At 50.6% G+C, this 13,119-nt stretch overlaps 1 protein-coding gene across 1 annotated transcript; it reads right to left on the reverse strand.

Moving 5' to 3' along the window:
- On the reverse strand, window positions 1-6,229 carry Rflnb (refilin B). The gene is given in 3 exon segments (NM_001007611.1): window positions 1-922; window positions 3,512-3,621; window positions 5,900-6,229. Coding segments are annotated over 3 exon segments (651 nt in total). The 5' UTR covers window positions 6,110-6,229; the 3' UTR covers window positions 1-591.
- Window positions 6,230-13,119: the final 6,890 nt, after the last annotated feature.

The raw sequence follows: 13,119 nt of genomic DNA on the forward strand, positions 1-13,119 counted from the left end.
GATAAATCTAAGAGTTTGGGTTATCAGGAAAAACAAACAGAAGCAGAAACAAAAAGTGGCCCAGATCAGACTGAGCCCATGTGGGCATCGCAGGTTAATGCGCTCCCCACCCCCCTAGCGATTAACATAGGCACGGCTGAACTTTCTGAGCTCACCCTCTCCATCCCAGAGATTTTCCCACTTTGTTCATCAGAAAATGGAGGACGCGCTCACCTCAGCCTGCCCGATACCACTGTCCATTTGTTCTGCTTCTCTTTCTATTTTCTCATCAACTTGAGACTTTGGGGAAACTGCATCAACTAACCAGAACACGCATGCACACGCGCGTGCACACACACGCACACACACACTTCTTTTTTAAAAACTATCTGGAAAAAAGTTCAAACAAAGCTGAATTTCTCTATTATTATAAGATGGAGTGATTTTTTTTTTTTTTATACATCTTCCCCTGGCTAGGCTTAGAGGTATCTCCAGGTTAGACTCCTCTGGGGCTGGGGGCAATGTGCAACAGCAATGCTACCCAGCTTGTCCAGGGTGGTCTGGGGACCAGGGCAGTGTATGAACAGCCGGTCCAACCTCAAGCTAGCTGAGTCAGCATTCATCCAACAGCCCATCGCTACCTAGGAACTCCGTGGCCTCCAGCTCCACACTGGATAGAAACCTCCTCAGTTTCTTGTGGCAGTTGTAATCCAGAGTGGTGGTGTAGACGGTCTTCGGGTACTTGGGGTAGATGATGGTGGTGCTGAGGAAGCGCGCAGGCTTGTGGCGAGGCTCAAAGCGCACTTCAGCCTTATAGTTTCGCCAAGTGCAATTGGGGATACAGGTGACTGTCTGGCTGCAGGAAGCCACCACCAGGCCCAGGGGCATCTGCACATCATCGATGAAATGCCGCTCAGAGTCGTACTTGACTGAGGAGGTATACCTGTGGGGAGACACAAGCCAGCATGATGCCATCCTCGGAGTTAAGAGCTTGAGGTCCCAAGTGTGACCTCTCATCTCTCCTGGGGTGCAAACATTGACCTTGGCTGCATCGGGGAGAAGCAGCAGAGTCTACGGGAGTCTGTTTTTTTTTCTTTTTTTCGGAGCTGGGGACCAAATCCAGGGCCTTGCGGTTGCTAGGCAAGCGCTCTACCGCTGAGCCAAATCCCCATCCCCTATGGGAGTCTGTTTTGAGAGGTATATACTCCAATCACTTTTGTCACAGGACCTAACTGGATCTTCCCAAAGACCCTGGAAGAAGAAAGCAAGATGCAGAGAAGAGGGTCATAGCATCCCTGAGTGATGGATGGATGGATGGATGGATGGATGGATGGATGGAGTGACAGACAGATTTGATAGAGCCCATGGGTTTGAGTGCTAAGCAGGAACTCTAACCCCGAACTAACTCCCTAGGCCTTAGCTGGGTCCTAAAAGCAGCACACAGGCTTCCAAAGTTTACCATGAGCTCACCAGTTCCATAGCAACTGAATCCCGACCTAACTTGCCTATGCCTCTGTAAAAGGTGCCTGGCAACAGAGGGCGAAATGCCTACTCGCAGCTGGTGCTGTTGGGGTAATTAAATCACACGCAGCACAAAGACATTTTGGTCAATGACTGGCTACATATATGACAGTGGTCCCATAAGATGACATCATCCAGTGACTTAGCAGCTTCTTAATATGCGCAATTGCATGTCAACATGTTCAAGTGCATTGGTTACATGTTTTGTTTTTGATGACTTGATACAAGCTAGAGTCATCTGAGAAGCAGGAACTTCAACTGAGAAAACGGCCCCATCAGTTTAGTTCATAGGCAATTGTGCGGAGCATTGTCTTGATTCGATGATTGATGTGAAAGGGTGCAACCCACTGTGGGCGGTGCCATCCCTGATTGGTCCCAGGATGTATAGAAAGCAAATTGAGCAAGCATGGAGGGGCAAGTCCGTGAGCAGTGCAGCGGTCCTTCATGGTCCCTGCCTCTAGGTTCCTTTCCTGCCTTGACTTCACGATGTGAGCTGGAATAAACCCTCTTGCCACAAATTGCTTTTGGTCGTGGTGCACACACAGCAACAGAAACCGAGCTGAGACACCATGTGGTGACATCACTGTTCTCTGAATAGATCTATTCTAAGCAGAGCTGTATCGATCACGGAACGAGGTGGAGTCGGCTGCTGTGTGGGGCTAAGGAGCTTCTCCATCCGCTCCATGACCAGCCAGCTCTTGAATGAGAGGAGAAAGAATTCCAGACCTGCTAAGTACTGCTTCTAGACGTTTGGCTATAACCATGATCTCAGTGCTTGGCCTACCTCAACTATGGTTCGGGAAGCTCCCAACTCTGGGAGACCCAGAGACCTGTCACTGAAAACCAACTACAACCCCAACCCTAATGCCATTTGCATCCCACAGTTGTGTCGTCATCGTCATTGTTGTCATTGTCATCATCATCACCGTCGTTGTTGTGGTTGTCTTTTTCATCATCAACATTTTATTATTTTAGAACAAGGTCTTGCAAAGTAGGCCAGCCTAACCTAGAGGTCCTCGTGCTCCTGCCTGAGCCTCCCGAGTGCTGGCTGGGACTGCAGGTATACACACCGTTCACGACTGAGGGGGTTAATGTGTTCCGAAAGCATCGCAGTGATGACTTGGACACATTGATATTACAGCTTCACAGGTATCAGCATCTCTACAAGCATCACGTGTGTATGAACCAGCTTTGTTTCTCTTCTCCCCGGAGTCACAAGACTGATGGGAGCGAATGTCACAAAGTCATGTCCCAGTTTTGTCAGAAATACAAGCTCCAGGGGAATAAAAGCCTAACCTGCTCACCTCTAAATGGCTGAACCTCCCTCTGTTCCTTATCAAAGGCCCCTTTGTGTTCATGTAACTGAAACTGCAGCTACAAAATCCCCACTCACCAAAAGTAAAATTCCTTTCCCTAAAAAGACAGCTCTTTGCTGGAATGTCTCCATGACTCTCTGCTCCTGATAATCCTGGGTGAGATCATTCCCAGAGGACTTGCCCAGTGTCACCACAAGAGACAGGATCATAGCACCTTGATGGGGTGGGGTGGGATAGAGGGATGCGTGGCTTCTAGAAAGAAGAATTAATATTCCACAGAACCTTTAGCTCCTCGTGGCATGGGATATGAAATGCGCAAAGCACACAGCAGAGCTTTAATCACAAGATCTCACTTAAAAAGAGTCTACACCGGGTGTAGTGCTGTACACCTGTAATCCCAACACTCAGGAGGCCGAGAAAGAAATAGCATCCTAAGCTCGAAGTCGGCCTGAGGTATATAGTGAATGCTAGGCCAGCTAACCAGACACTGCAAGATCCCATCCCAAACTTTAACTGGCTATGCAAATACATGGAGTTCCTATATATTTAACTAGTTAGAGTATAAGAAAATAAGTCAAACTATTAATAGTCTTCAGTGCATTTTCATAATTAGCCTTTTAAAACCAACGAGCAGCTATACTTGGATTTTTTTTTTTTTAACATTTTAAGAAATAGTAACAGGTCAGTGTACTCACTTTATTTCCTTTGGTGGTAAGGGGTCAAACTCGACTCCTTCGCCGAAGGACAGGGGACAGAGTCGTGGTGAGCAGATGCCAGCCAGTGAGTGGCTCAGAGATGCTGGGTTCTTCCAAGAGAGAGAAGAGAAGGGATAGAGCTATGAATGACCTGCCTCGTGGTGACCACAGTCGGGCCCTACAAAGGATAGGGCTGGACCATGGCATGGAAAGAGCATTAGACAGGGGACCCGAAGGTCAGGGTTCAAATCCCAGATCAGCCCTGCACCCCTCCCTACTTCTCATTGCACTCATGTGCACAGTAGGCACTGTGCATTCATGTGCACAGTAGGCACCATCCATCCTAAATGTGCTCTGTGCTCGGTAGAGTTGTGTCACATGACCTTATCTGCATGGTGAGGAAGGGGTGCCCCCCTTCCCATCACTGAAGGTTTGTGAAAGGCAGAAGAGGAAGCTGACCGATCATGTCCACATCTGTGGCGAGAAAGCCCCACAACTCAACTCTTCAGAACCCTCAGTTTTGTCCCGTGTAATTGTCCCAGCAATAGTTAGATGAAAAGACCCACACCCCGCTTCCCAACCTCCTTTGCCTCTGGAGTCGACAGAGTGGCAGCCATCCATGACAGAGGTCCCCCACAACTGTTAACAGTGGAGCCCAGGGACGCCTTCGCTCCTTGAGGGCTTCCACTAGTCAGAAAGCTCAGTGTGTGGAGTGCAGCCTCGACTCATCTGGCAAACTCAGGTGACCCTCTCTGGTCCCCGCCTGTGCTCCAGGGCAGAGATAAACACAGTGTGGAGGGACCTTGCAGTCCTTTGTGCTCTCGGGTTCTCTGAGAGCTGTCATTTTCTTTGCTTAATTTAAGAGCAGGAACTGCATTTGTGCCGGGTGTGGAAGTGGCAGTCCCGCCCCCAGGACAGAGGAGGCAAATGTTTCTAGGAGGGTGGCTCTGAGATCTTTACTGTGTTACCAGAAGATGCAAAAGCCAAAAGCACAATGGGGAGCTGGGGTGCCGTTCCAGGGGTAGGATGGAGTTTAGGGAGACCCCGTTGGGGGAGGGGATACAGTTCAAGCTAAAGTCAGTAGACAGAGGGAGTGCATGAGGTGTGGCCATAGAGTTCTCCCACAGTCCCAAGACAGCTTCCTGCCAGGTCTCCACCCTGCTTTCCCCTGTCCTGCCTCCTTTGTGCCTCCATCCCTCCTCCCCTGACAGACATTCCCTGGGCATCCAGGTGTAGGAGGGAGTCGGTGCTACTGGGCCAGCAGCAGTGTGAAGCTAGATGCACAGGGGACACTGAGGCTGGACACCAAGTCACAGGCTCTGGACCAAGACTGAGAAAGCTCCCACAGGAGGCTGCATAGTGCAGCGTGGAGGAGGCACCAGGACTTGGATGGGAAAGATGAGGGTCAAGGTTCGTGTCAGGTGGAGGAATGCAGGTCAGAAGCACTAGTGAGCGTCTGATCTGGGGTCAGAGCAGGAAAGATGAGAGAGACTAAAGCCAAGCTGAAGCAAGCTTCATTTTGGAGTGGAAGTAAGAGATGCTTTGCTGGGACAGGGTCAGTGGGTCAAGAAGGCCCCACACTAGCAAAGCTCCACCGTGCACCGTGCACCTTAAACATAACACTGCGGCTGATGGCCCCACTGTGGCTGAGGGCACAGCCACAGCCATCCCTCAGTCCTACGTTGAGCTTCTACTGTAGGCAGGATGTGGCCTCTCTCTATGTCTGTTCTGAATACCACCACCTGAATAAATCCCAAGGCAAAACAGACTTGGGAATTTTTCTTGCAAAGAGTTTAGAGTAAAAGAAGGAAAAGGATTAATACTTTCAAAGCCCTGGCCACCTGGAGATCGCTGATCTCATTAAGTGCGGAACACTGGCTGGGAAAGGGACCTACCAGACCCTGAAGGCTCGTGTGTGACTACTCAGAAGGTTCCCCCAAAGGCTGGTCCGCCTTGCTCCAGGAACCCAGAGCACACCCCTCTCCCAGGTCCGGGCAAAGGGAGGCCGCTTTGGGAGCAAAGCCTCCGGGTGTGGGCCCCCGGTGGGGAGGGCCGGAATCCCTGTCCGTGTCCCGGGAGCCCCACCCAGCCCGCCCCAGCAGGAATGTGGTCGAGCCGCAGCCTGGCAGCCTCGGGGGCCGCCACCTCGAAGGGAGGAGACCGCGGCTCGCCTCTCCCGGGGCTCCCGCGCCTCCCAGGCGATGACAATTTTCCAGCCACTGGCTCCAGCTGGCCAGGCTCTCTCGCTACGCTCCCGCCCCGGCTCCCGGCGATGGCCACGCCGTCTCGACGGGCGGGTGGCCGCACCGACAGCGAGAGCTGGGGAGTCCTCGGGGAGGGCTGCGGGAGGGCCGGGGCAGGGAGAAGTCCGCGCACGAGGCAACTCACCGGGACTACGGAGGTGACCGTCGCATCGGGCTCCAGCGTCCCTGCGACCGGAGCGCGCTCCCCACCGCCGCCCGTCGCCGCTGCGAGCCCCCAGTGGCTGGGGCTAGGGCTTGGGGGCAGCCCCGAGTCCGGGCTGTCCAGGACGCCGTCTCCTTTTTTCTTCGTGTCCACGAGCTCGGGGACATCCTGCAGGCTCAGTCGGCCCACCATAGCTGCACGTGTGGCGGGGCCCGGCACAGCCCGCGCGGTGTTGGCGTGCAAAAGAGGGCCGCACACGCGGGCCGGGGCCGCTGCCCTCCGGGCTGCCCTCCTTGCCCCACCGCCGGCGCGTTGTCCGGGTGTCGCCGGCGGCCGCGCTCGCTCGAGGTCCCGCCCTCCGCCCCGCCTCGGGGGCTGGCCCAGCCACGGTGACCGCGGAGAGGCCAAGCGCCAGGGGCCGCTGCGCTCCCGCCGCGCGCCGCCCAGCTCGTCCGGGCGCCGATCTTCCCGCGACGCCCCCCCGCCCCCCGCAGGCCGAGTCTCCCACTGGCAAGGCTGCGAGGCTTCGTCGGGCCCCGCACTCTGTCCCTGTGGTCCCCGGCGATCCTTGCCCCTTGCACTGTCCCCCGGCCCCCGGGAGGTGCTAATATCTCTAGATCTGGCAGCCCAGAGCTAAAACCAAGTCTCAGTCTGCAGAGGCCGGCAGGGAGGGGGGGGGGGGAGAGAGGACGAGCAAACAACTGGAAATTATTAATACTTAATGCGCTTCGTATGGCTCCAGCCGCCTGTTGGCTCAGCAGGGCCTGCTCTGGCTCTCACGTCTGCCCCGGAGGAGAGAGGGCCTACTCCTCCGGACTCCCGGGGGCATCTATCACTCCCTGGCCCTGGGCTCAGCTGAACATGCTGTGGCCAGGCCAGGCAGGGAAGTTCTGAGGGTGTCACAGGTTTAGATCTCTGAGAGAGACCAGCAAGCATAGCAGCTCTCTTAGGGGTCAAGATTCCTCTTATGGAGGCCACAGTTTATTCACTCACAGGAACTGTCCCTCTGTTCCATCAGAGGGGATCCCTTCCAAAAACAAAACAAAACCCAAACCCAACAACAGACAGACTGTGGACCTTCCGTCTTCCGTGGGAACTAGTTGGGTTGGAGGTGTGCCCAAATTCAATGTTTTTGTTTTTGTTTTTTCTAATGGAGATGTCCAAGGGTCAACACCAAGTGCCATGTGCCTCACCAGAAGACTTCTCCTCTCACCTTCGCAGTCCAGTCCATAGCTTTGCAAAGACAACATTGTCCTGCTTGGGGCAGATTTGTTAAAAATAAAAATTCGAAGTGACTAGATCTGCCCCAAGCAAAATTCAGTCCTCCTTTCTCTCTACCTATCCCTTTCGAATATAGAGAGAGAAGGACTTGCCTTTAATCACATGATGGGTAGAAGGACGTTGCTAGGAACAGAAAGCCAGGATCATCCCTTCTACAGACGATACATTCTGTAGGAGGCTGTACTGGGAGGTTGTTCATTCATTCAGGGCCAGTGGGAATAGGCTACAAAGTCCACAGTGTATGGTACCGGACAAGTTTCTAATGCAAGGACATTCTGTGGTGTCACATGATCCCAACATCTGCACACCTTAGCAGAACTGGACCCCTCACAGCAGAGGAGAAACCTCTGTGCTTTCTGAGGGTGTGAAAGGTGGGCTGGTCAGACTGGAAGGCAGCAGTTGCTCCAAGGAGCTTCCTGCTTCACGGGGCCAGAAGAGCTGGAGGCTGAGACAAAGAAAGCTGAGATGCTAGGCCAGGACAACCACACCCCACCTCAGTGCAGATTGTAGTGGGGGGCAGTTTGGGAGGTACCTACTTTGGGACTTGCTGACTCCAGAGCCTGAGAAGCCACCCTCTGAACACTATTCTGAATACTGATCTGCATCCTGGCAGAAGACCCATGGAGACATCAAAGTGGCCAGCATAAGCAAGAGAGTATGAGGCTGCAAGCCTTAGAGAGTTGGAGAGAATCCAAGAGGACACGTTTTGGGCACACTTCCTCACTGTCACCGGTGATCAGTAAGCAGCTGGCCCAGGATACCAGAGAAGCTTCTGAAATCCAGGAGTAGCAGTCATCAAACTGGACACAAGGAGTAGCTGATTAACAACCTATTTGAGTTCGACCTGACCACCAAGAACAACTTCTCCCAACTCTTTTCATCACAGACCAAACAGGGCATCCTCCTGTCTCTGGAGACCTTCCAAGCAACTCTCAAAGCATAAGTTGAGCAACCAACCAGTCCTTCCTTCCTTCCCTCCCTCCCAACCTCCCTCCTTCCTTCCTTATCTGTTTAACACTGATGTCTGCAGAAGTCAGAAGGGCTTGAAGGAGACTCAAGCACAGGACCTGTTCATGATGCAGAGGTCAAGGTGGTGACCCTCTGTCCAATGTAGAACCCCCAGAATCATCCATAAATCTCCTGCCAATAATAGTATCTGGCCAGACCTTGTCTGGGACCCTGGCATTCCTAGTTGGGAAACAGAAGTGCTCTTGGGATGAAAAAGAACCAAACCAACTGACTTGGGAGTCCCTGGAAGGGGATTTCCTATGTGACTGTGTGTGTGGACTTTGCAGCTCAGATCCTAGAGATGGGCTTTATCCTTGCAGCCTTGAGCAGTGAGCTTAGACCTAAAGTGATCTGTTGGCACACACCTTTAATCCCAATGCCTGGGAGGCAGAGGCAGGCAGATCTCTATGAGTTCAAGGCTAGCCTGGTGTACAGAGCTAGTTCCAGGACAGTCATGACTACACAGAGAAGCCTGTCTCAAAAACAACAACAACAAAGTTTCTGGCCTGAAATTCTAGACAGTTCTCCTGCTTCAGCCCACCAATCCCAAGTACTAGGACGATGGTGTGAGTCACCACACCGAGCTTCAAACAGTACACATCCTAGACTTTCGGAGAGCCTTGCTCCACAAACTCTTTATCATTTTATATCGGATTCCAGATGTTTCCCCCAGGATGTTGCTCAGAATATCCTAATTAAAACTTGAGGGCTGGAGAGATGGCTCAGTGGTTAAGGGCACTGACTGCTCTTCCAGAGGTCCTGAGTTCAAATCCCAGCAACCACATGGTGGCTCACAACCATCTGTAATGAAATCTGATGCCCTCTTCTAGTGTCTGAAGACAGTTACAGTGTACTTATAGATAATAAATAAATAAAAAAAATTTTAAAAAAAAACTTGAGGGGAATTCCAGTCCAGTCAGAGCTACATACCAAGACCTTGTTTTAAAATAAAGAAAAACTAAAGCCAGCAGGGGAAGGAAAGAGGTACCTGATTCTCCCCTAACCTATCCTGGCCCAGTTTTGGAGAGCTTTCGTTTGAGGAACAGCTGGGCTAGCTCTAGAACCAGGAGATAAGTTAGACAAAACAAGCAAGATCCAGAGAGACCATGGGGTCTATATAGAGATTGGCCTCATCTAAATGCTGTCCTTTCAGAAAAGGGTCATCACCCCTAGGGGCCTAGATCACAGAGACACCGTGTCCTCACAGAACTTGGCTTCCAGCCTGTGGCCTCTCCCAGCATCCCTCAGGAACAAAGGCTGCCCGACAATGGGTGCCAACCCTGCATTTTTTGTAGGGTTTGTTTTCTCTTTTTTCTTTTTGCACTTAGTAAACTGATGCTCAGATGGGAATAAAGTCAGACAAGGGCAAAGCAGGATCCCTCATGGCCGCTGCTTATGTCTGTGAACTGGCTTGTCTTCAGCAAAGCCAGCCAATGGACTAAAACACTCTTGGCTGTCTGCTGGCCTGTTTCTATGTTGGTGGCACCTTAGGGTCTCCAGCCTCCAGGATTCAGAGTTATTCTCTGCTCAGTAATGGAGGGGATTCACCTCACTCTCCAATCTGATCTCTTCTTTCCTTCATTTGTATTCATGCCAACCAAATGCCTTAAAAAATAGAACTCACTTTTGTCCTCTATGTATCCGAAGATTAAAGTCCTTATTTTTAAAGGCTGTTGAAAGAGATCCACTATATTTATCAAAGAAAGGAGGGGTAGGTGGTGCAGGCCAGCACCTAGGAGATGGAGACAGAGATCTCAAATTCAAGAACTGAAGGTCTGAAGGTCTGGCTGGAGAGATGACTCAGTAGTTAAGGACACTGGCTGCTCTTCCCAAGGACAGGGTTCAATTCCCAGTAAACACAGGGCAGTTCACAACTTTCTGTATCTCCAGTTCCAGAGGATCCAACAGCCTCACACAGATATACATCATGCAGGCAAACACAAATGCACATGAATATATATGTATATATATATGTATATATTATATATGTGTATATATGTATATATACATATACACATATAATATGTGTGTATATACATATACATACACACACACACACACACATATATATATATATATATATATATATATATATATATATATAATTGAAGGACATCCTTAACTACCTAGAGAGCTTGAGGCCAGCCTGAGCTACATGAGACCTTGTTGGATTTTGTTGTTGTTTTGTTTTTAAATTTTGTTTTCAAGGAACAGGGCCAAATGAAAAAGAAAAGCCGTGCTTTAGCCAGGAACCAGGTGCTGTGGTGCACACCTATAATCCTAGCACACAGGAGACCTGAGGCTTGGCTTAGGATATTGAGTGAGATCCTGTCTCCAAAAAAAAAAAAAAAAAAAAAAGCATGCTGTAATGGTTAGAACCCCAACCCAACTCACAAGAGTGAGGGCTCTGCTGCTGAGGCTGGGGATGGGCTAATAACCATGAGCCAATGGGATTCACAGGGTAGCACAGAGCCAGAGGAATACACAGTGCTTGTCTGACAATGTCAGAGCTAAGCAAGTTTGAAGGACGAGTGGGCCCCTTTTCCAACCTCTCAACTGGGAGCTACCCAGGCAACATTAGCCTAGAGACCAAGTGTGGCTGGTGTGTAAGTCCTTGAATGTTCCCTGTGTAGCCCCACCCCCCGCACTCCACCCCGCAACAAGCTAGGTGAATTCTGGCCACCAGTAAGCTCAGAGCTGACTTTCCCGAGTCCAGTTGGAAAGGTCTATTCCTGGTCTCTGCAAAAGACACAGGTGGGATTTTGCAAAGGGCTGGGGCATGTGGGCTCCCTGAGCCTACCTCAGTGTGTTTGTACTTCTGACTGTATCTGGCATATTCAGACTGCACAAGGGCTTGCAAGCTGGGAAGACAGCCATGATTAAGCGGCGGATGATCAGACTCTTGGTGCCTTGGCTGGCAGGCATGATAGAAGGACATGCTTCACTGTCCCTGAGGACAAACAGCTGGTCTGTGGGGCCAGACAGTAAAGGCAGCTTCAAAGGTCTCCAAGGTGCTTCGGGACCACAGAGGAACCAGCACTGCATGGCTGCCTGAGACAGAATAGAGAATGGGAGCCTTTAGGGACAGCCAGCTGCTCTTCTTATGACGGTTGCTTGGGGCAGAGAGATGGCTCAGGGGTTTAAATCATTGGCTGCTCTTCCAGAGGTCCTGGATTCCATTCCCAGCACCCACATAGCGGCTCACAACTGTCTGTGATCCAGTCCTACGCAATCAGACACCGTCTTCTGGCCTGGCACCTCCAACCCAGTAGCCCTCGCTGAGTATGCTTTTCTTTATTATAAACTTTCTGTTTATTTTCACATAGCTAAGGATGACCTTAAACTGAACTCCTGATTCTCCTGTCTCCAGCTGCCAAGCACCAGGATTTTAGGTGTGTTCCACCATGCCTACATTTATTGATTAATTTAACATTTTTAAGATGTATTTTATGCATTTTTCTTGTATGTATATACACTACATACTTGCCTGGTATCCTGGGGGAACAGAAGAGGGTGTCAGCTCCCTTGGAACTGGAGTTTAAAGTCCTCCAGGACTGTGGTATTTAAAACTGAAAAGCACTTTGGAGTCAGAAGCAAAACAAGATCAATCAAAACAGCACTCTAGCCCTGTTGCACAGAGAGTCAGGCTTTCTTTCTTTCTTTTTAATATTATTTATTTATTTTTATGTATATGAGTACACTGCAGCTGTCTTCAGACACACCAGAAGAGGGCATCAGATCCCATTACAGATGGTTGTGAGCCACCACGTGGTTGCTGGGAATTGAACTCAGGACCTCTGGAAGAGCAGTCAGTGCTCTTAACCCCTGAGTCATCTCTCCAGCCCAGAGCCAGGCTTTCAAGACCTTCATCACTGCTACAGAATTTCGAGAGTCTAAGTGCTCAGCTCTTATCATTTGGACCTACGATGCTGTGGAGATGAGGAGAGGTGACCAGAAAGAGGAAAAAGAACAACTTCACTTTCTTATTTACCACCTCACCACACGATATGTGGAAAGGAAGAGCACTGGGCTGGGCATGTAGCTCAGTGGGTAGTTTTGTTTGTTTAGCAAGAATGAAGCCCTGGATTTGATCCCCAGCACTGTGTGAATCTGGGCATGGAAGTGTGTACCCCCACACTGGGAAGGTGGAAGCAGGAGGATTAGATTTTAAGGTCACCCTGGCTGCATCTCAAGTCTGTGGCCAGAGGGGCTGCATGTGACCCTTTCTCGGGGGAGAGAAAAAGAAAGCATGGCCCTTGATTTCATGGCTGAACCAAAGAAGCCCCAAGCAGAAGGGCCTGGGTCTTTTATGCAACAGAGATATGCATCTTGCGAGATGCGGCCTAGGTTGGGTCACACTTGGTCTTGTGCAATTGAGATGAAAGGGGGAACTTCTGGCTCCTGGCTTTCTACAGCTACAGCTGCAATTACATCCTCCAGCCCACGATGCCGGAAAAAACATCGTGGCCATGCGGAGGGAGGATGTGGAGACGTAGGTACCCACACACTGTCAAAGGGAGCGCTCAGCAAAACCACCTTGCAGAAGCAAGAGACAGTCAGGCAATGCATTTTTTTTTTTTGTTTGTTTGGTTCTTTTTTTCGGAGCTGGGGACCGAACCCAGGGCCTTGTGCTTCCTAGGTAAGCGCTCTACCACTGAGCTAAATCTCCAGCCCCCAATGCCTTTTTTAAATTTTTATTTTATTTTACTTTCTGCATGTGTGTGGAGGTCAGATGTGTCCCTGGATTTCTCCGTATTTCCTGAAGCAGGGTTACCTTACTCTCAGGATTCTCTTTTCTGCCTCCTGAGAGGTAGGGTTACAGGCGAGCCTCTATCGCCCTGGCCTTTTGTATAAGTGCTTGGGGATCCTAATTCCATTTCTCATGTTGGGAGAAAAGCATTTTACCAGCTGAA

Source organism: Rattus norvegicus, chromosome 10 (genome assembly GCF_021556685.1).
Source record: "Rattus norvegicus strain SHRSP/BbbUtx chromosome 10, alternate assembly SHRSP_T2T, whole genome shotgun sequence".
In the NCBI taxonomy this organism is placed as follows: Eukaryota; Metazoa; Chordata; class Mammalia; order Rodentia; family Muridae; genus Rattus; species Rattus norvegicus.